Genomic DNA, 24,220 nt, shown 5'->3' on the forward strand with positions numbered 1-24,220 from the left:
ATTGTTATTTGCTGATGATCTCAAGCTATATCGTGTGATTGAATAATTTAAACTTCTTGGATATGTAATCGCTAAAGACATCAGCAAGCACATTGAAAATTCTGTATTGTTCATTAGGTGACATTTGAAGTATGCATCCATGTGTGGTGTCCCTCTTACCAGGGATAAAACTAAACCGTTATTTTTTCTACACTACATCTAACCATATTGGAAAACCAGCGGATTTAAGCTAACCTTGTCAGGCCAGACCAATTGCCCAGAACTTCTCTCTTTGGTTTGCCGAGAGTCAAGCAAAGAGTAATAAGGGACGATGGAGCTGATTTCATTGTGAACTCATGAATATGAGAACTGGTAGAATTACCAATTATATATAGTCCAATGTCAAGAATGTTGAGAGGAGCTAAAGCAGTAGAACTTGATTTTTTTTATTCACTCCTTGGAGGCCTTCAAAATGTCTGCAGTCAATTATTTATTTAGTCTATAGATGTATGACTTGTATGTTTGTTAATTTTTAGTGCTGATGTTAGTTATAATTATTTTATTCAGCATTCAGTGTTTAGGTTGTTTTTTATTTTATTTATCTCAATATTCGTACTAATTTTGTAAATTTTTGAATTGAAAAGGCAACGTTGTTTTTCCTGTTTTATACCAAATAAATGAAAAAATAAATAAACTTTAACACAATCACTAAAACCCCTAAGACAATGAAGCTGTATTGAAATATTAGTTGTTAAGTATTAAATTTGCATTAGGGCACCAGATGGTACTTAAATCAAATATAATTTAATTATGCATATGTTAGACTCTTAATGTATTGACGATTTTGAATCTGCTTTTATAAAGTTTTCTGGAATATTGAAGCGACATTTTCTATGGAAAAAGGAAATATATATATATATATATATATATATATATATATATATATATATATATATATATATATATATATATATATATATATATATATATATATATATATATATATATATATATATATATATATATATATATATATATATATATATATATATATTTACCGGGTGCCCCACATTTTATGTGACAGGCAATATCTGGTTTGTTGAAGGAGATACACAAAAATGTTTCATACAAAAGTTTTAGGAGTTCATGAGAGCTATATTTTGATATAATTTTTAAATATACAGGGTGTTTGGTGTAGGTGCTACAGATCAAAATTCCATTTTTTAAAATAGAATGCCCTGTATATCATTACATATTCAGATGCTACGTTAAATTCTGATATCATTTCATGTTTGGTTTTTGAAATTCAGTTACGGCGTTGTTGAGTTATTGCACTTTTCCTTAAATATAAAGTTTCAAAAAACCTTATTTACTCGTACACGAATCCAGTCTATATCTTTTATTAAATTGAACTAGACTACTACTGAATACAAACCATTATTCTCACCTCTACGATACGATATCGATATCAGTTGAATATAATATTGAAATTCTTGAGAATGTGACTAACTTGAGGGTGAATTGCTTTATATTGCACAATTTCATCAAGTAGCTTATGCTTGTTGATGCCATAGTAACAAATGTTGTTGAATTGTATCTACTTGTCAGTTCGATTCAGTGATTCTTTGCAAAACAGTAACTGTGTTCTTCGTGCGAAAACTCCAGTATGCCTTTCGCGTTTAGTCCAAGTGATTGCATTGTTATGTTATTAATTTTTGGGCAATGTCAGAAAAACTGCCGTCAAGCACAACGTCTATACCAAGAACGTTTTCCAGACAGACCCATTCCGTCACGAATTACTTTTTCGAGAGTTGTAGAAAAATTGCGAACTGGGTCATTTCCTTTTACTATAAAGCATCGTCATCATACGAGATCTGTTAGAACTGAAGATTTAGAGATCAATGTGTTGGCTTATATTATTATTCATCTACATGTTTCTATCCGTACTCTTGCAGAAGAAGTCGGTGTGAGTAAATCTAATGTACAGAGAATTCTGAAAGAAAATAAATACCACCCATTCAAAATTCAGTTGGTACAAGGTTTGAAACCCACGGACTTTGAACGACGACTTGAATTCATTGCTGGTATTCAGGTAATATTACATGAAAGTCCTAACATATTCAGTCAAATTTTGTGGAGCGATGAATCGCGATTCCACAATAATGGAGTTGTGAATCGACATAACAGTCACTATTGGTCTCAAGAAAATCCCCACTGGGTCCGCGAAAGTAATTTTCAAACTACTTGGGTATTAATATATGGTGTGGATTGTTCAATGGCCGCATCATAGGACCTTACTTTTTCAATGAAAATCTCAATGGATTGCGATATTTACATTTTCTAGAAAATGATTTGATCCAGTTGATGGAAGATATTCCCATAGCAGAACGACAAGGAATTTGGTGGCAACAAGATGGTGCTCCTCCTCACAATTCACAGGTTGTTACTGAATATCTGGATAGAACGTACCCAAATAGATGGATTGGTAATAAGGGTCCAATTCGGTGGCCGGCTCGTTCCCCAGATTTATCACCGCTTGATTTTTTCCTATGGGGCTATTTGAAAGATATTGTTTTCACTACTCCCCCTTTGAATGTGGATGATCTGAAAATGAAAATTCGACTAGCGTGCAGTGATATTACGCCTGATATTATAAGAACGACTTGTACGAGAGAAGTGATTCGACGTTTCGAAGCCTGTATAATATCTAATGGGCATCACTTTGAACAATTTTTATGACTTATTTCTAGGTACCTACCATTATTATGAAATGATTTATCAAGTTATATTATTTACATTGTTATTAATTAAAGATTTGTTTTCGAATACACCTCTTTCAATTTCGCAATTGTTTCATATTCAAAATGATTCCTGACCGAATTCCACAACTCAAAATTGAAACCATTACTTCGAACACCCAAAATTTTGACTAATTTTCATGTGATCTGATGCAGAGAGAATAATTGTATGAGATATTCGTTCTCAAGACTTTACATTTTAAGCAATAACTCAACAACGCCGTAACCGAATTTCAAAAACCGAACATGAAATGATATCAGAATTTAACGTAGCATCTGAATATGTAATGATATACAGGGCGTTCTATTTTAAAAAATGGAATTTTGGTCTGTAGCACCTACACCAAACACCCTGTATATTCAAAAATTATATCAAAATATAGCTCTAATGAACTCCTAAAACTTTTGTATGAAACATTTTTGTGTATCTCCTTCAACAAACCAGATATTGCATGTCACATAAAATGTGGGACACCCGGTATATATATATATATATATATATATATATATATATATATATATATATATATATATATATATATATATACAGTGTGACCCATTTAAAATGGAACCACCCCTGTAGAATGTGCATTTTTCAATCAATCTCAATTTTTTTTTATTGAAATATTAAGCATGAAAAACTGTATCTTGACACTAACTTTCACAATTTTAGTTTCATTTCCAAGGCACTCTATGGTTTTTTTTGTTTGTCAAAAACGGCAAAAGTTTATTAGGCAATTTTTGTTTTCAAATTTGACTACACCACTGGATTCGTAGTCGTTATAAATCAAAACTGTCAAATTTTCATTAAAAAATATTTGTTAACAACGAAGTTACAACAACTTCAATTTTGGAAACAAAGTATTTGTTTGTAATTTTTATTCAGATTATAGACATATTTGAGATCTGACAACACTGTCATCACCAAGTAGAACACCAGTGAATTTACACAGTGAAAATCCGAAGTCAACAGTTCAATGCGTTCTACAGTTATAACTCCTGAAAATATGGTAATGTGAGAGATTTGTGGTGCAAGCGTTTTGTAATAAAAATCTGACTACGCCACTGGATTTGTGGATAATATTCCCTTAAAATCATTCATTTGAGTGAAGGTTACGAGAAGTGTATTCTAGAATAACAGAAAATTAAAAATTCATTTTCAAGTTATGCAGTACTTAGTACATTCTTCCGCATAGCCGCTAAAATCAAATTGATTTAAAACATGGAAATCATTTATTCAATAATAAAACAGAGAGCAGGACAAAAATTGTTCCCTGTAAATTCTTCATAACTCAGCTATAACAATCTTTTAGAGGAGATATCAATAATTTGAGGAAGCTGAACTCATTATGCAAAGGTTTTATAATAAATCAACAGTAGGCTGTGATTTTGACAGTTAATCATAAATAAAATAATAGTTGTTAGTTACGTGCATTTAATAATGGCTTTGCAATTATCATTAGAAGAAAGAATTGAAATTGTGAGAATTTCTGGGGACAATTATCATAGTGAAAGAGAAGCAGCTAGGATATTTAATCACAGACATTCAAATCGACTTCCCATTGACAGAAGCACCGTCAGTAAAATTAACAAAACATTTAAAGAAACCGGTGCAGTCAGCAAACATATTTTAAAAAATAATCACCGAAGAAGAAATTTAAACGAAGGTGCTGTTTTAGATTATTTTAGAAACCACCCAAACAGAAGTTTACGAGTCGCCAGTTTGGATTTAAACTTACCGAGAGAGACTATTCGACGATGTCTTAAACAAAACAAAATGAGAGCATTTAAACCTAAATTTCTTCACTCTTTAAAGGCAGGTGATGAAGTGAAACGTATGGAATTTTGTTTGTGGGCACAAGGCGAGTACCTGAATACAAGAAATTTTTTAAACTGCATAATGTTTAGTGATGAAGCTTCTTTCAGCACCAATGGGGTAGTTTCATCGCAAAATGCTCGGTATTGGGCTACGGAAAATCCGCACTGGATCATAAATTGTAAAAGTCAATATTCCGAAAAAGTTAACGTATGGTGTGGTATAGTACAAAATAGAATAATAGGTCCATATTTTTTTGATGGAAACATAAACGGGCAAAATTTTTTGGAATTTCTAAATAACCAATTATCGGACGAAATAGATGAAATGCCTCTTGCGGAACAAGTAAATTTATATTTTCAGCTCGACGGCTGTTCCGTGCACAATTCGAGGATTGTTAAAGAGTGGCTAAATAACCAGTTTCCAAATCATTGGATAGGACGAGGTAGTGACTTAATTGAATGGCCACCTAGATCGCCTGATCTAACAATATTAGACTTTTTTCTGTGGGGTATTCTGACACAAAAAGTATACAGAACAAGACCAACGAATCGAGCTGAACTCATGCAAAGGATACGACAAGCTTGTGCCGAAATTACAGTTCAACAAATAAGAAATAGTGTAAACAATATTCGGAAGAGATACGATAAATGTATTGAACTTAATGGAGGTTTGGTAGAAGCCACAAAAATTTGAATGTTTAGTTTTAAATCAATGTTTATTTTAGTATCAGTTTTTTCTTAATGGCAATTAATTGTTGAATAAATACTTTGAAACTTGTTTGTATACATTTTGTTTTCATCAGCTATAGAAGAAGGTAGAGTAAGTTCAGAATCTCATAAAATGTGATTTTCCAGGTGCGCTGTTACAAAAGTACTATTATTTATTATTGGGAAACTTCCAAAAAGCTTACAAGTATGACCATTAATACTTCAAGATTCTATCAAGATTTGGTAAAAGGGCAATTGGGAGATCCCATGACATGAGATTCTGAACTTGGTCTACTACTGCGTAACTTGAAAATGAACTTTTAATTTTCTGTTATTCAATTATTCAATTTTTATTTTAATTTTCACTTCTCGTAACCTACACTCAAATGAATGATTTTAAGGGAATATTATCCACAAATCCAGTGGCGTAGTCAGATTTTTATTACAAAACGCTTGCACCACAAATCTCTCACATTACCATATTTTCAGGAGTTATAACTGTAGAACGCATTGAGCTGTTGACTTCGGATTTTCACTGTACAAATTCACTGGTGTTCTACTTAGTGATGACAGTGTTGTCAGATCTCAAATATGTCTATAATCTGAATAAAAATTACAAACAAATACTTTGTTTCCAAAATTGAAGTTGTTGTAACTTCGTTGTTAACAAATATTTTTTAATGAAAATTTGACAGTTTTGATTTATAACGACTACGAATCCAGTGGTGTAGTCAAATTTGAAAACAAAAATTGCCTAATAAACTTTTGCCGTTTTTGACAAACAAAAAAAACCATAGAGTGCCTTGGAAATGAAACTAAAATTGTGAAAGTTAGTGTCAAGATACAGTTTTTCATGCTTAATATTTCAATGAAAAAAAATTGAGATTGATTGAAAAATGCACATTCTACAGGGGTGGTTCCATTTTAAATGGGTCACACTGTATATATATATATATATATTAGCACAACTGGCTAAGTTAAGAAACAGCACGGGGATTGGAACGGGTGTGCAGTCGGAGACAAGAAAAATGAGAACTCTTTTTTCTGTTCAAGCTTTCGAGATTTTATTGACTCTTCTTCAGGAACTCTAGATGATAAGATGAAAATTTAACAATTGCCAAAATTTGTTGTACATTACTTACGAAAGTTGAGGTTATGTATATGAAGCAAGCATGAGAAGAATTGTTTTCTTAAAACACTTTGAAAATGTGATGATTTATGAACACTCATGATACTGGATAACCGGTTAAAACTGAGAACATTATAATAAAATGTGGATGGCACTAATAACATTAGATTGTTATAAAATAAAATTTTTATACATCTTGTGAAAGGGACATGTCCAAGTCAACTGTCAATTGTCTTGTCAAAAAATATTTTTTAAAATATTGGAAAAGGAGAAAAGAAAAGATCCATGTCTGTGGTATGGAATGCAAAAGTGACTAAGTTTATCATCAGACAGGAATAAAGTGCAATTGAAATTTGTGATGAATTTTCAAAAATAAATTGAATAGAATTTTGTTTTGGTTAACATCTTGGAAGAGTGAACAGTTGTCCTGTCATTTACAGCACATATTGAAATTGATTGTCTAAGTGAAGTAGGTAAGTATAGATTATACTAAGACACTTAGTATAAACAATCAAAACAGATGCACCAACCATCCTGCTACCAATCCAATATAATAAAAGTCAATCTGCATATCATAAAGATTGGAACTATCATTCAATAAACCTCTTTCAAACTCTTTTAATTTAATAAAAAAATAAAATTACATTCAACCATTCATCTATCAGTTTCAATATGTGCTGTAAATGACAGGACAACTGTTCACTCTTCCAAGATGTTAACCAAAACAAAATTCTATTCAATTTATTTTTGAAAATTCATCACAAATTTCAATTGCACTTTATTCCTGTCTGATGATAAACTTAGTCACTTTTGCATTCCATACCACAGACATGGATCTTTTCTTTTCTCCTTTTCCAATATTTTAAAAAATATTTTTTGACAAGACAATTGACAGTTGACTTGGACATGTCCCTTTCACAAATAAAAATTTTATTTTACAACAAACTAATGTTATTAGTGCCATCCACATTTTATTATAATGTTCCCAGTTTTAACCGATTATCCAGTATCATGAGTGTTCATAAATCATCACATTTTCAAAGTGTTTTAAGAAAACAATTCTTCTCATGCTTGCTTCATATACATAACCACAACTTTCGTAAGTAATGTACAACAAATTTTGACAATTGTTAAATTTTCATCTTATCATCTAGAGTTCCTGAAGAAGAGTCAATAAAGTCTCGAAAGCTTGAACAGAAAAAAGAGTTCTCATTTTTTTTGTCTCCGACTGCACACCCGTTATATATTTATATATATATATATATATATATATATATATATATATATATATATATATATATATATATATACCTATAATAAAACTTACTATCTACTACTTATCTCTTGATAAGATAAGAGAAAATAAATATGTACCGATCATTATTCACTAGGTGGGTCGCCAGAGAAAACTAAATGATTTGTTTGTAAGATGTGAGAAACAATGATTACTGAGAAAGCAGACTCAAAGAAAAAGACTTTATTGGGTTATGTGCTCAGTCCTCATCAAGATGCCGTAGTGAATCATTTAGTGCCTTCAATATGTGCCTGTGTACTGTATACATTTTTGATTGCTGGAGATATAGGAGTGGTAATTAGTCATTACAGAAATAAAGATCCAATTTGGGCATCACTGACCATATTCTTCATGTATTTGCCTGTTTTGGTCAGCTTCATTATCATTGTGTCGAACTGGGAGTTATGGCCCGAGTTTCTGGTGTGTGGGCGTAAGAATATGACATGGTTTTTGCGGAAAGTTTCGGAACATCTTTTTTTTCCAGTATGGAGTATGTGGAGGTATGAGTTTTTGAAAGAAATTTGTTATTTTGGCTGCTGTAGATGAAACGAATAAGGTGAAATTCAATAACAATAAAGATCAGTAATATATTCTTGATACGGTAAACTTACCGCGAAAACACCGCTAAGGGCAAGCGCACACTACAGACTTTTTATTGGCCGATAGTTCAGATGGATGCTTATTAGTATAGAATCGTAATGTGAGTCCGCACATCTGAGCGATTTCAGTTGGCCGACTGAATAATCAGAAACAGGTTGGGTAGGCTTCCCAATTCTGATTCAATTACAAAGTTAGACAACTATCGGCCGAGTCTTAATCAGACTGTGTGTTTATGAGAGTGCGCAGAATCACCAACTAAACAGTCGGTGCCTGCAGACTCCCCACTCTACATTCCATTGTTGATATCTGATATCAAATATTATCTAGTACCTACTTTATCTTTGAATATATTTGCGTTTTCATTACATTTTTTTTTCATAATCATGTCAAATATTGCCGAATGTTCAGTAGAAAATATAATTGCGGAAGTTGAAAAGCGACCTGCATTTTATAATAGAGCATTAAAAGAATATTCCGATGATAATATTGAAAAGAAACTATGGGATGAGGTTTGTGCAATTGTTGTTCCTGCATGGAGTGAAATGGATGCTGAAGACAGAAGAAAACAAGCTTTCCTCGATAACATTTTTCAATACTTTCAATACAACGCGTCAAAATATTATATACATCAACAACTGTTCGGACTTTTCAATTGGTGGTCTGCGCACCCGCACCGAACCGAACAGTTTTGTTTGAGTAGTGTGCCCCCACCAAACCCAACCATACTTAACTATCGGCCGATAAAAAGTCTGTGGTGTGCGCTTGCTCTAATAGTTCCACCTCTTTCACTTTTTACTAAGGGTCCAGATTCACACGTAGGTACTATTGCTGTACTACAAAAAATATGATTTTTTGTCATTTCTTGATACATTACTTTCTGAACTTACTTTTATAAAAAGTTTCTACAAATTAAAAGATGTTTTTCACATCATCACATTTCCCCTCCGATAACAATATTCTTATTTGTCTTCATCAGATACCATGTGCATACCAAAGCCGCTCTTATATAATATTCTATAATAATAATATATAATTCTAGACGTATTTCGAAAAGTACAGCTTTTTCATATCTGAAAATATTTAACAGGAAATATTTGATAATACCTATTCATTTAAAATATACTCAAAATTCAATTCTCATGTACTAGGATTAACAGATTAACGGAAAAACAGATTTTTAAACAGAATATTCTGAGTAAAAATTCGGAAATCTACCATGAAACAAAAAAGGAGTGAATTTGATGAATTAATTTCTTCTATATTGATTGGTTTCAGACTTGGAAAGATTGGTGTGATTGGTTGCTGATATACGGAAGGTTTTTAACAATATATTTACATTTAAAGAACTAGAACCAAACTTTTCTGAAATTTTTATGGTATGATGAAGACATGCCAGGGTAGTGTTGAATTGTTTGTAGTCCCTTCATGCTTGCTGTAGTTATTCATTTTCACGTGTTTTATCTTCCTCTTGAAGATGATCACTTGGTGATCGAAACACGTGTCGAGGTGTAAAAATAACGATTTGGTGTTGGGAAAAAACTCCAGTAATATTCATTACTACACCAAAGGTTCCAAACAGTACATCATAAGTTCTTTGAGGAAAATGAAAACACCTCAATGGATATTTACATCTACTGCTGCTGGTTGAAGCTTGCATGTAAAGTGAAGAGGCATATGCCTCCGTTATTTTTCTCAGAACTAAAATATCAAATGATGTTAATTGACAGTTAATTCAAGCTAAAAACAGAGTACCAAGCACCATAAGAGAAATAAAGATTCCCAAATTGAGTTGTTGGGGGCCACCATTGGTGTTAGATTGTTGAATTCTGTTTTGGATTCTATGGTTGAACTTAGATATATTCTGTTCTTGCTTGGATTCGTCGAGAAAATATCTGGAAGCCATTCGTCTTCAATAGAATTCAAGAAATCTGGAAATCTACTTCAAAATCATTTTGGTATTATAAATCATTCCATCGAGAGGTTGTTTGCCAAACAACTATTATTGCTGAAAGTGGTGGGAGGGTCCACCCAGAGCAAAATTTTGATTTGAAGTGGAGATTGTCCGACAAGAAAGAAACCAGCAGATTTTTCTATGTTTCACAGGTATTTCTCCAAATACCAACAAAATCTGAATATGATGGGTTGGATTTTCAGGTTCGTTTATAATAGTCGAAATCCAACTCGGAAAAGAAAACAGGACGTCTTTAAGCCGAGGAATTGAATAACGCTCAAGTGCTTTGATGACGATAATTCAGAGCGAATCTTAATAAAGTTGAAAATGAAAGATACGAAGTTGTGCCCTTTGTTGGATGGAATTAAACTAAAATCACTAAACGTCAGATTCATATGATTTTCTTCATCCTATATTACTACCTTCAAGTCATTTGGTGACTGAGAAAATTATTCTTCATTTCCACCATGAGATCTGTTATGCTGTTTTAGAATTCCTAGCAGAAGAAGAGCTGTGAAAAGTATTGAATGCATGTATGAGGTGTAGGAGAATTGATTCGAATGTTTCGAGTACAGCCACTACCCATGTATAGAGTGAGAGATGCTGCTATTTTTGAAGTTGTCAGGATAGATTCAGCTGGTCCTCTTTTCCTGCGATCTAATATCGCAGGAAAAGAGGACCATAATTCATAACATTTTGATTTTTTTTTATTTCCATCCCTATGACAGGGTTTTTCTGTCATTTAACAACACCTCTCCACTTGTTTTTCTTAGGACTGATGAAGGTGTTGTCAATTAGTTAACATATATGATTTTTTGGTTTTCTCATTGAACTTATAGAACAGCAGATGTATTCGATCACACTTGCACCATAACAGTTCTCTTTTGTGTTCCATGATTTTCATGGAACGGGTTCAACTATTTACAAATTTCACAATACATATTTTGAGAAACAATTTTCGGAAAAGCAATATACAGTACTTTTCTTTAATGTTCCTTCACCTTTTATTTTTTGAACGGGTCAACTCAAAAAATTGAAACTTGGGATAATGAAATTGTTGCATGAATACTATATTTCGGAGTAAAATTGACAGATGAAAATTTCAAGATGGTGACAGGACGCCATATGGGAAAAAATTGAATGGAAAGAGGGTCTTGTGACACACTTTTTTGGAACGAATACCTCATGACTCTAGACTATAGAGTCAATATTTTCACCTACTTCAAAATTTACCTGAATACATCGACGTTTAACTTCATAATTTGAGGAAGTGAGCTGATTTCAGTTCAGTTCAGTTCGAAATGGTTGCTTCGAACTTCTTGGCATAAGAACAGCCTATCCGATATCTCACGCCGAACTTTTTCGAACACTAACGTCGATATTTTTACAAATATTTATTATTCTCTGCCGTATATCCAATTCATTTTTTCGTCAACTGCCAGCTTGAATATCAAAAATAACTTAACAAGAATTCATGACAGTATCAAGTACTACAAATAAAAATGAAACTTTTCTCACAAACTGGAAACGAGGGATAAATTCCGAAAATATTGAGTTTTTTCCAAATATGTTCGAATATAAAGACCTTTTCTGTAGGTTAATGCATTTTCTCATTTAATCAATTATTTTGCATCTTCGTGTATTGGTGGTATGGAACTGAAATATATTTATCTTGGTTTTTGTCCTTTCTAAAAGTCGAGAGTGAGAAATAAGTAACATATTATGAATAATGATGATAAATTAATACCAAATACTGTTGTGAAAATTAAATAATTAACTGTCTCAAACAAAGTTATTTCCAACAATATTTCACTAATCACAAACTAATTTATTTATTACAACACTTAGCAACTATGTTAGGTTAGGTCCAAAGTGAGTGGGTCTATTCGACCCTCCACCGCAACCCGCAAGGGTTTATTGTGGCTCACACCTATTCACACTCGGCCAAATAAACCCAGCTTCTTAACGCAGCCGATTAGTTTGTATGGTGAGTGGTCTTTCAGGTAAGGTCGGCTCTGCCCAACTCTAAGACCTGATTCGGTCCCCAGCAGGGCAGGCACAAAGTATATGTTCTGTTAATGAGATAGTCGGATGGTCAAGTTGCAAGATTCCCACCTTGATACCCACGACAATCATCCCATCTGAGGATTTTTGCACGTCAGCTATACCTGAAGTGCTAGCATACTCATGGGGGGTTTGTTCCCCCACCTGAGACAGATTCTGCGTACGCCGCTCAAGAATTTGGTGCAAGGCGGTTTTATAAGGTACCCCGCTCTTGAGGAGACGACTCAGTCGTTTCCTGGCTGCACCACCAAACCTTTTTTTTAAGGTTCAGTTGTTGGATCAGGAGTTGGGGAGTTGAGAAGCTCTCGCTCCTGAACTAAATTTACAATTGGAGTCGTAAACTCGACACCCATCTCCTCTGTAGACTCGCTCTTGAATTAAATTTATAGGGAGGTCAGTTGGAGTCGTCTACTTGACATCCATCTCCTCTGTAGACTCGCTTCTGAACTAAATTTACAGGGAGGTCAGTTGGAGTCGTAAACTTGACATCCATCTCCTCTGTACACTCGCTTCTGAATTCAATTTATATGGAGGTCAGTTGGAGTCGTAAGCTCGACAACCATCTCCTCTATAGACTCAGAGTCAGAAATTATTTTTGAGTTTACTCTGTCCATAAAAGTCCCACGAGTAGCTAGGGAAAGAAGGTCAATCACGGCAGAGACCCGCATTACCGTGACAAGGCGATGCTACGACGAGAGGGCGTCCGGTATCTCGAAGGTTCCAAAGGCTCAGTGTCATTCATCCTCTTGGCATGGATACACACACTTTAGGATTGAGAAATGGTTGTGACGTCATTCAGTTAGGGAATAACAGAACCCACAAGTGATTCTGTCATTCCCGTATCCGGCGGGGCTACGTGGAAGCAGGCATCCGATGGCCGGTTTGCTCAACCCCCACATCCCGAATGCACTTGCCGAAAACAGCATGCACAGTGGTTCAGGCAGTGAAAGATGAACAAGGACAACCAACCCGCCACACTCAGCAACTAAGGCTTAATTTATTTCCTCTATTTGAGTTTCTTTTAGCCGCTCAATCCACTTTCTGAACTGCAGGGCCGCGCCGACCCACCACAGCGCCTATGTGCGGAACCTATGAAGCGCCTCTTTTTTTTCACGAATCTTCATGTTTCAACTTATATGTTTCTATTATTTGTTGATTTTGACGGTAATAAATGTTCTCCGGTTTATATACTTAGATTATATTTTCCGAAATAGGAAAAACCAGTTAACTTCCGCTTGCGAATTACTGCGAAAAATAAAACACGAATAAAATTTTTACATATATAATGTTATAATTGTATACTTACATTTTATTAACAAAATAGCTGTTCCTACTAATAATACTGATTTAACTATTACGTATGCTATGTTAAAAAAAAAACATGGCTTGGTGTTCTTGATAATAAAATTATGGCCCCTCATCTTTTTCACCGGAGAACTATACTTGTACTTCTAGGAACTCTAATTGAGTTTCTAGAAGACTCAGCCTAATAAGAAAATATGAGTATTTCTAAAATGACGGAGCTCCACCACATCGCAGAAGAATGTGCAGAGATTTCCTCAATACAACTATACCAGGAAGATGTACAGGAAATAATGGCCATATTGGATGGCCACCACGTTCTTCTAGAGTTTTTGATGTGGGGCTTCATGAAAGACAAAGTATTCAGTACAAATTTTGAAAATATTGGACAATTGAAAGATTCAGTCAGAAGAGCCCACATAGCTATCACTCCACAGATGTTGCCACAAGCAGACTATTTCTAGAACAAGTATCTGTTTAAGTAATGATGGAAGACAATTTGAACATTCCATGCGATATCGCGTGAGACAGTAACTTAAAAAATTTAACGTGAGGCATTCCGTTATGATGTTCAATTTCTACGATTTATTATTTCGATAGATTCTCTTTCGCAACTGTTTTTTTTTAATATGGTATATAACAATAGTATCACCTATACTCAGGAAATTGAATTGGAAAAAAAGGTTGAATGATGGAATTTTGATGTAGTGTTTTTTGAAAGAAACGTCGAAAAATACATATGTTGTAATATATCAATGGATTTGTAATTACAAAACACTTGACATACTCATTTTCTGAACAGAAATATTTGGGTAGCTACAAATTTACAAGAGACATTAGGAAATTATGAGTGGCTTGTTATTGATATAAAGATTATTGGTATCTGTTTTTCACGACAACCTCCACAAAATACATTTGGATTTTAGTGAAATCTGAATTCACTGAAATTCCCACGTATAGGGTATGATGAGTTAGTGGATATGGCCGAATTATGATCAATATTTCTCAGGGATACTTCCTTGTTCAAATGTTTTGAAAAATGAGTAGAAAACAGCCTCTTCACTTCTGTCATGTCAAATCCTGTCAAATTTGACTTTTTTTTGAAAATACCCAAAAAATCAGTTTTTTTGAAAATTTCGAAAAATGCCAAAGAAAAAAGTTGCTCAGTTTCCAATAAAATACCCTTCTTCGAAATTTGGACTGTCTATTGTCACTTCGACGTTTTTCCAATTTTTTTAATTTTCCGAATCTTTCGTCCTACCGATTCGATTATCTATGTAATACGAAACTTCTCTTGCCTAGAATGGGCAGGCATGTGCCTGTTACCAGAAAAAGAAATGAATACACCTCCAGAAATTCATCTTTGTGGTTGCAAATTCATCTAGTTTTTTCATTTCATTATGTAAGTAATCGAATAAACTTTTCTCTTCATTCTTATTACACTCATATTCCTTTTTTTGATAGATTTTTTATCCATTTCGATTATTTTTCTGACCTATTGGTCAGTTACAAAGTAACTCGAAATATACTTTTCTGTATAAAGTAAACATTGACCTACAGCTTCATAACTATTCAAAAGACTTTCGTTCTAGCGATTTGTACTGAACATATGAAATTTAGTGATTTTAAGCATTGCAAGACTAATGCAACATGTCGGAAAGAAAATTGTAGGTAGGTACTGATCAAATCTAAATATTTTCCCTTAATAGCAGACTTTTGAAACAAATTTTCAGTTTTGGTTAACGTCAAATTATTGGGTTTAATGAATCGAATTGTTTTGTGTACAGATTTTCGTACATTTACATTTCACAAATAAGTTTCATGTACAATGTTATCCACACAAGACTAGGTGGACATCGTTCTTGTATGTAGTGAGTATGTGCCATATCGAGAGATGAGAGAGAATATGATATCGCATTTTCCACAGGATGTTATGGATAGACGAGGCAACTTTCACGTCGAACGGAACAGTTAAATCCTAAAATTGTCGCTGAAGATACAATAATATAAATTTTGTAATAGAATGCCGTGACCAATATTCATCCAACAGATATGTGTGAAGTGGGTTATTGCATTACCAAATAATTGGACCATATTTTTTTAGAGACAATTGAAACGCAGACATGTACAGAAATTTCATTTCAATTTCATCAGTTGCCTGAAGTTTTGGAAAATCTGCCTGTAAGTATTAGATGAAATAATTTGTGGTATCAGCTTGACGGGGCACCGATCCACCAAACGTTAGAAGTGAAACAGTGACTCAGTCAGATGTTTAAGGGCAAAGTGAAAGGACGAATTTGGGAAGATGATTGGGCACCAAGATCACCGGACTTATCACCGATGTACTTTTTTCTATGGGGTTATCTGAAACAAAAAGTGTTGTTTGCAAACAAAGAACATTTAGAGAATATCATTCGGGAGTCTTGTGCTAACATAAATCCCGTATTTATTAAAAATGCCACAAAGTCTGTGAATGGAATGACTATAATTTGTATAGAACGGGAAAGACGGCATACTGAATGATGAGTTCGGGTTCTTTATAAGATTATTGAGATAATTCAATGAATGAATATTACTGGAGTTTTTTCCCAACACCAAATCGTTATTTTTAACATCTCGACACGTGTTTCGATCACCAAGTGATCATCTTCAAAGAGGAAGATTAAAACACGTGTCGATTTGGTGATGATAAAAAACTCCAGTAATATTCATTACTACACCAAAGGTTCCAAACAGTGCATCATAAGTATAAATCAATGAATGTTTTGATGTTTTGTTGTGGTGAAAATAAAGAATATTAGATTTCTGAAATTACCCGAAGAAGCGGTATTATTTGCTCGATAACTACATTTAACAGGTTACATCCATCAGTCACACTGTTGGATGCAATATGAATGAAGAGAAATACGTTTATTCGATTACTGACATATTAACGTCCATACATTGAGAATTCGAATCAGTTCATCAATGAAATGAAAAAATTAGACGAACTTTGCAACAAAGAAGAATTTCTGGAGGTGTATTTATTTCTTTTCTGGTATAACAGGCCAATGCGGGTATTTTCTGGGCAAGATATGACATTGGAGTCTCGTATTCATCAAAATTATGAAATCTGAATCATGTTAAATTGGAAAACAGTCGACAATAGATAGTCCAAATTGACATTTGTTGAATAACTCAAAATAGTGTTTATCAGTTTTAGATTTAAAATAGTTTATTCGTTGTCTAGTGTGTTGTTAAGAATGCTGAATCTTCAAGAAAAAATTGAAATCGTTATAATATGCGGCGAGAATACCGGTCACCGACAAGTAGCTGATATTTTCAATGCCAGACATCCTGCAAGAAATATTCATCAGCAACAGTTAGTAGGATAATAGCTAAGTTTAAATCTACTGGCTCGGTTGAGAGTAATTTTAGAAAAGCACATCAGCCTTCTAGACATACTGAAGAAGTGGAATTTGAAATATGTTTGGATGTCGTAGAACATACAAAAACAAGTATTCAAGATATTACAGATAGAACAGATGTTAACCGAGAGAGTGTACGACGTATTTTACACAAAAATAAATTTACGCCTTATAAACCGAAATTTATCAATACATTAAAAGAAAGGGACTTCGATATGCGCTTGTGTTTTTCTTTTTGGTTTCAAGGGGAAAAAGAAGAAAATTATCATTTTCCGTATCAAATTTTATGGACAGATGAAGCGACCTTCTCTTCAAATGGCGTTGTGAGCTCGCAAAACTGCAGGTGGTGGGCAAAAGAAAACCCACATTTCGTAATCGAATGTCGAGATCAATATTCGTTTAAGACGAATGTATGGTGTGGCATATTGAACGATCAGATTATAGGACCATACTTTTTTAGACATAATTTAAATTCTGCGGACTACCTACACTATGTGAATACTGAACTATCTGAAGTTTTGGATAATATGCCCCTTCAAGTAAGAAATGTTGTGTGGTATCAGTGTGATGGTGCACCTATTCATACTACAAGGGTGGTAAAAGAGCGTTTTTTGAAAATATTTAGGGGCAAAGTAATCAGTCGCAATATGGAACACTTTTGGAAGCCTAGATCTCCTGATATAACCCCACTAGATTTCTTCTTGTGGGGTTACTTAAAACAAAAGGTGTATAAGCAAAGACCTTTTCGAGATGTAAACCATTTAGAGGCAGTTATTCGAGAATGTGTTGTAAGCACGAAACCCCGTGGTATAAAGAATGCACTTAAAGATGTTTTAAAAAGGACATTTGATTGCATTGAACGTGGTGGAAGGCACACCGAAATGTGACTTTTTATTTTGTATTTCTATTGGTATTTACATGGTTAAGGCATATGTTTCGATTTGATTCAGTGTTCTTAATTTAAATTATAACTTTATTTTAACAGATGTTTGTTAGAATTTTTTACGGTTCAGTTTTCTAGGCAACAAAATCTAAATTGATTTCTGAAGTAATTTTGAACATTCATACCTCATAAAAGATATTTAGTAAATGTGAAATTACTTTCGTACAATTTCTTCTCTTAGTTTAATTCCGTTGTAATTTTTCGTAATTAGTAAATCAAAGTTTAACTGTTTGAAAAGTACAATAAAGAATAAATTATTGACTTTTTATTGATATTGTTTTTTAAATATGCTTATGTATCAAGCTATTTCGCAAAAAGTAGAAATAAAGTGAAATATTCATCTGTTTTTTTGAAAACTATATCAACTTTGCATCATTTTTGGCATAATTTTTTCTGGTGTATTGAATTTTTGCGAAATGAGTTGTATTCAGAATTGCAATTGGTAATAAAAATGCGTTGGAAAGATAAGTTAAACATAAAGCACTAACTTTGTTGAGGTTTGGCTAAATTTGAGAAATCGGCAAATGTCAAATTTTCGAAAAACTGTAAAAAAAACTAAATCTGTACTAGAGAGCTGAAAATTGGTATATGGGTGAAAAATGAAAAAAAAACAATCTTCTTTTCTCCTGATCGATTTTCGAAATTTCGAGCAATAACTGCTTTTCTGAACATTTTTTGGAAAAAATGTCAAATTTAACAGGGAAGAAAAATCACTTGATCGGTCATATGCATGTCATTTGGCATCATTTTAAAGCACAACCTAATGGAGATATCAAAAGTTGCTTGAAGAGATGAACAAAAAAAAAATCCCATTTGATGCGGACTGTCTACCGGTGGCTCTTGAGTTGAAATCAATATGGGAATGATCAAAATGGTACTTATTTATTTATCTTTTGATTTTCATGGAATTATTTTCCAGCAGCTTGACTGCATTAACCTTTCTCGATTCCATATTATTTCTAAAAACATGTGGATTCGTTTTTCGATGACATTCCAGGTTGGCTTTCCAAATTTCTGCCACCGCAGTTGTCGGTTGATTGGTCAAACCACCAACACTGACATAAAAACTTGGCAAGTTGACTTGGGTGTCACATCAATAGGTGGTTCCACTTATGTCTCGCTTGCGTTTACGCAGTTATTTCCATTAAGTACTTTTCTTGGTTTTTCACATTTTGTTTAGTTAGGGAAGCCACAGATTATGCTGTAGACGACCCCTCCCGATATAGAAGGCCCCGACACTCTGTCGAATGAGGCCCTCATGTTCCCCGTTAACGGATAAATAACTTTTTCATCCATCCCACCCCAGCCTGGTAGGGGTATCCCGTGAAGGGCGGCAGTGATATCTAAGGACTTCATGACGGCACCAATTCAGTCATGAACCCATTGGTCCCTCTCAAGACCAACAATCAGCCAAAAGGGTAGGGGAGCTGGTCTCCAAACCTGGATGAAATGACGATGACATTCACATTTTGTCTTCAATCGAGGACCGCCTGCCCGGGACTGACGATGCCCAATAGGCTGAAACAGTTTATTTATTTATCTTTTATATATATACAAATAAAGATTTTATCGAGTGTGCATGATACAGATCAAAAATGAAACAATTCGTGGACACAAAACTCCAAAAAAGGGGGGCAAACAGCGGACACGTGTTTCTGGCTATTGGCCCCATCAGCGCGGTGCTGTCGACAAACAAGTGTTGCCCATCTTTACACTTGACTGCACCGCGCTGATGAGGCCAAGCTGCTGGAAAATAATTCCATGAAAATCAAAAATTGAATAGATATTGTACTTTTTGATCATTCCCATATTGATTTCAATTTAAGAGCCATCGGTAGACAGCTGTTTCAGCCTATTGGGCATCGTCAGTACCGGGCAGGCGGTGTCAATAGTTGTCAAAATAAATACAAATGCACGGAGCCATCAGCATAAACCAGTGCATATGTGGTAGTGAATTTTGAAACAGATTTCGTTATCATCACCCATTTTCAAGTGTTTCGGCTTTCGCGACCATAGACCAATATCTTTTTTCTAATTTAGGGTCGTGGCGTTATGGAATGAATTCCTTCTTTTCGTTTTCAACATAGAAGGAGCTGGCCTCTAGAGTTGGCGAAATTTCAGGAAAAAGTTCCATAATACTAAGCCCCCTAAAATAACGAAACATACCTCTATATTATTGTACAAGTCGAGCAAACACATCATATCCAAGAAATATTTAATGTTTACAAAGTAATATAAGTTTATTATATGACATTTTCTTCAATCATAGGTTCGCAGAAAGAATATTCTGGTCTATAGAAGCCATAAGAGCTAAAGAAGAGGACTATATTAAAGAATCGTTAAAAGTCGTTGCAGTCCCCCGTTCTATAGAATTGTACGTTTTCTTGCAATCTTATTTACACTCACTTCCGCAGGTATTATTGCAACTTTACATATTGATGAGATACAATGCTGACATGAAACATGAAACAGGTAAAATACAACAAACATATTTCATATCTATGAATCTCAGAATATCAATTTTAGTAACGTTATCTGTCAAAAGTAAACCACTATTTTTAATTATTTGATTTTTATTTTTGTAATAAAACACTGTTCTTGATAATAAATAACCGACTTGACTGACGACTATATGAAAAATTCAGAAGTAAAATTCGAACAACTAGAATAGAGCCTAATAGAGTTTCTACAAAATTAGATTGTTGATTTCAATTTACGAATTTTTTCTTGGATAATATTTTCAAGAACTATAGCGAATAGTTGTCTAGATTGTTGAAAGTGGACTTTTATTTGAAAAGAATGTTTAAAAAAGTCTCATTCATATGAAGGATGATGTAAACGCTGAATTTCAGTGTTTAAAAATATATGCCAGTGAAATATAGAAATATGAATCAAGACGATTTCAGACAATGTGCCACGCACATAACATAGGTGACACATCAATCTTCAGATGAAAGAGAGTATTTGTACTCGTAGAGATTACTAATAAAAGTTTTGTATCTATATTATATAAGTACATATTGTATACATTTATCCCCAAGAAATGGTCAGAGTTATATGATTATCAATTAAACGTCATACATACTTCCTGGGAAGTACTTTAAAAAGATGTGTGGAAAAATACCGAGCGGTACGCATTTTAAAAAGGTGTTAAAAAATAGACTTATTATAGGTTCCCATTTCCAAAGAAAACAAGTATTTTTAAGAATTTTACGTTGTCCATAACTCAGTTTGACCTAAATTCCATTCTCATATATTTTTTTTGTATATTGAATCGCAATTGTTAAAAATCAAAAAGTATCTAATATATTTTTTAGAAAAAACTCAAATATTCAGTTTGGTCCTGAATTTGGCAAAAATATCTGTGACTACTACATATTTTCAAAGATTCAAATCACAGAAACTCACAGGAAAACAGTATCCTTGGTACAAGCAGAATAAAGCTTTCAGTCAGGCGTCTTCAACACCAGAAGTAGTTTTGAGAACATCTGATTTCACCCAGACAAGGTAAGAAGTGAATTATTCGTGTGTTTTTCATTAGGTAGTTTTCTTAATGTCTATGCTCATAAAACTTTTATTATATATAAAAATTTCATTTTTTTAAGGATAAGACCCGTGCACTACACCGCCTGTGTGAAAATAGAGATTCACATTGGATATGAATCGCTGGAGAAAACTTTCTCAGAAAGTTTGAATATAAACATTTATTAGATTATCGGCTGAATAAAAAACTTTTACCTTCATCAGTTTGCTCACAAATAGAGATTTTATCGATATAAATCAAGAATTAAACAATTTGTGGACACAACACTCCAAAAAAGGGGGCAAACCGCGGACACGTGTTTCTGGCTATTGGCCTCATATATATATATATATATATATATATATATATATATATATATATATATATATATATATATATATATATATATATATATATATATATATATATATATATATATATATATATGTATATATATTTTTATATCATACCCACTCGATAAAATCTCTCTTTATATAAATATTTATATATATATATATATATATATATATACATATATATATATATATATATATATATATATATATATATATATATATATATATACCGGGAGTCCCACATTTTATGTGACAGGCCATATCTGGTTTGTTGAAGCAGATACACAAAAATGTTTCATACAAAAGTTTTAGGAGTTCATGAGAGCTATATTTTGATATAATTTTTAAATATACAGGGTGTTTGGTGTAGGTGCTACAGACCAAAATTCCATTTTTTAAAATAGAACGCCCTATATATCATTACATATTCAGATGCTACGTTAAATTCTGATATCATTTCATGTTTGGTTTTTGAAATTCGGTTACGGCGTTGTTGAGTTATTGCACTTTTCCTTAAATATAAAGTTTCAAAAAAACTTATTTACTCGTACACGAATCCAGTCTATATCTTTTATTAAATTGAACTAGACTACTGCTGAATACAAACCATTATTTTCACCTCTACGATACGATATCGATATCAGTTGAATATAATATTGAAATTCTTGAGAATGTGACTAACTTGAGGGTGAATTGCTTTATATTGCACAATTTCATCAAGTAGGTTATGCTTGTTGATGCCATAGTAACAAATGTTGTTGAATTGTATCTACTTGTCAGTTCGATTCAGTGATTCTTTGCAAAACAGTAACTGTGTTCTTTGTGCGAAAAACTGCCGTCAAGCACAACGTCTATACCAAGAACGTTTTCCAGACAGACCCATTCCGTCACGAATGACTTTTTCGAGAGTTGTAGAAAAATTGCGAACTGGGTCATTTCCTTCTACTGTAAAACGAGATCTGTTAGAACTGAAGATTTAGAGATCAATGTGTTGGCTTATATTATTATTCATCCACATGTTTCTATCCGTACTCTTGCAGAAGAAGTCGGTGTGAGTAAATCTAATGTACAGAGAATTCTGAAAGAAAATAAATACCACCCATTCAAAATTCAGTTGGTACAAGGTTTGAAACGACTTTGAACGACGACTTGAATTCATTGCTTGTATTCAGGTAATATTACATGAAAGTCCTAACATATTCAGTCAAATTTTGTGGAGCGATGAATCGCGATTCCACAATAATGGAGTTGTGAATCGACATAACAGTCACTATTGGTCTCAAGAAAATCCCCACTGGGTCCGCGAAAGTAATTTTCAAACTCCTTGGGGTATTAATGTATGGTGTGGATTGTTCAATGGCCGCATCATAGGACCTTACTTTTCCAATGAAAATCTCAATGGATTGCGATATTTACATTTTCTAGAAAATGATTTGATCCAGTTGATGGAAGATATTCCCATAGCAGAACGACAAGGAATTTGGTGGCAACAAGATAGTGCTCCTCCTCACAATTCACAGGTTGTTACTGAATATCTGGATAGAACGTACCCAAATAGATGGATTGGTAATAAGGGTTCAATTCGGTGACCGGCTCGTTCCCCAGATTTATCACCGCTTGATTTTTTCCTGTGGGGTTATTTGAAAGATATTGTTTTCACTACTCCCCCTTTGAATGTGGATGATCTGAAAATGAAAATTCGACTAGCTTGCAGTGATATTACGCCTGATATTATAAGAGCGACTTGTACGAGAGAAGTGATTCGACGTTTCGAAGCCTGTATAATATCTAATGGGCATCACTTTGAACAATTTTTATGACTTATTTCTAGGTACCTACCATTCTTATGAAATGATTTATCAAGTTATATTATTTACATTATTATTAATTAAATATTTGTTTTCGAATACACCTCTTTCAATTTCGCAATTGTTTCATATTCAAAATGATTCCTGACTGAATTCCACAACTCAAAATTGAAACCATTACTTCGAACACCCAAAATTTTGACTAATTTTCATGTGATCTGATGCAGAGAGAATAATTGTATGAGATATTTAAAAAAATAATAGTCGTTCTCAAGACTTTACATTTTAAGCATGAAATCAACAACGCCGTAACCGAATTTCAGAAACCAAACATGAAATGATATCAGAATTTAACGTAGCATCTGAATATGTAATGATATACAGGACGTTCTATTTTAAAAAATGGAATTTTGGTCTGTAGGACCTACACCAAACACCCTGTATATTTAAAAATTATATCAAAATATAGCTCTCATGAACTCCTAAAACTTTTGTATGAAACATGATATGAAGGTCGTTAACTGCGTCCTCGTTTTTTGG

The 24,220-nt window shown here is 33.5% G+C and overlaps 1 protein-coding gene and 2 long non-coding RNA genes across 3 annotated transcripts in view; 1 reads left to right on the forward strand and 2 right to left on the reverse strand.

Moving 5' to 3' along the window:
• The first annotated feature begins 7,800 nt into the window (after positions 1-7,800).
• The window catches only part of LOC111516473 (uncharacterized), a 35,815-nt gene continuing 19,395 nt past the window's right edge, over positions 7,801-24,220 (forward strand). Inside the window, exons 1-3 of the mRNA XM_074170779.1 lie at positions 7,801-8,226; positions 20,263-20,465; positions 21,311-21,500. Coding sequence (XP_074026880.1) covers positions 7,874-8,226; positions 20,263-20,465; positions 21,311-21,500 — 746 coding nt within the window. The 5' untranslated portion in view covers positions 7,801-7,873. The remainder of the gene's footprint in view (positions 8,227-20,262; positions 20,466-21,310; positions 21,501-24,220) is intronic.
• On the reverse strand, positions 7,895-8,734 carry LOC111515725 (uncharacterized). The gene is made up of 2 exons (XR_002723582.2): positions 8,338-8,734; positions 7,895-8,262 (listed from the first exon to the last, which is right to left on the reverse strand). It is a non-coding gene; the product is annotated as an uncharacterized lncRNA (long non-coding RNA).
• LOC141480592 (uncharacterized) overlaps positions 16,737-24,220 on the reverse strand; it is a 415,328-nt gene continuing 407,844 nt past the window's right edge. Inside the window, exon 3 of the long non-coding RNA XR_012464445.1 lies at positions 16,737-16,979. This is a non-coding gene — a long non-coding RNA (uncharacterized lncRNA). The remainder of the gene's footprint in view (positions 16,980-24,220) is intronic.

The sequence above is a fragment of the Leptinotarsa decemlineata genome, unplaced genomic scaffold (assembly GCF_025532065.1).
Source record: "Leptinotarsa decemlineata unplaced genomic scaffold, Ldec_3_MD MMD2_P_RNA_scaffold_9, whole genome shotgun sequence".
Classification (NCBI taxonomy): domain Eukaryota; kingdom Metazoa; phylum Arthropoda; class Insecta; order Coleoptera; family Chrysomelidae; genus Leptinotarsa; species Leptinotarsa decemlineata.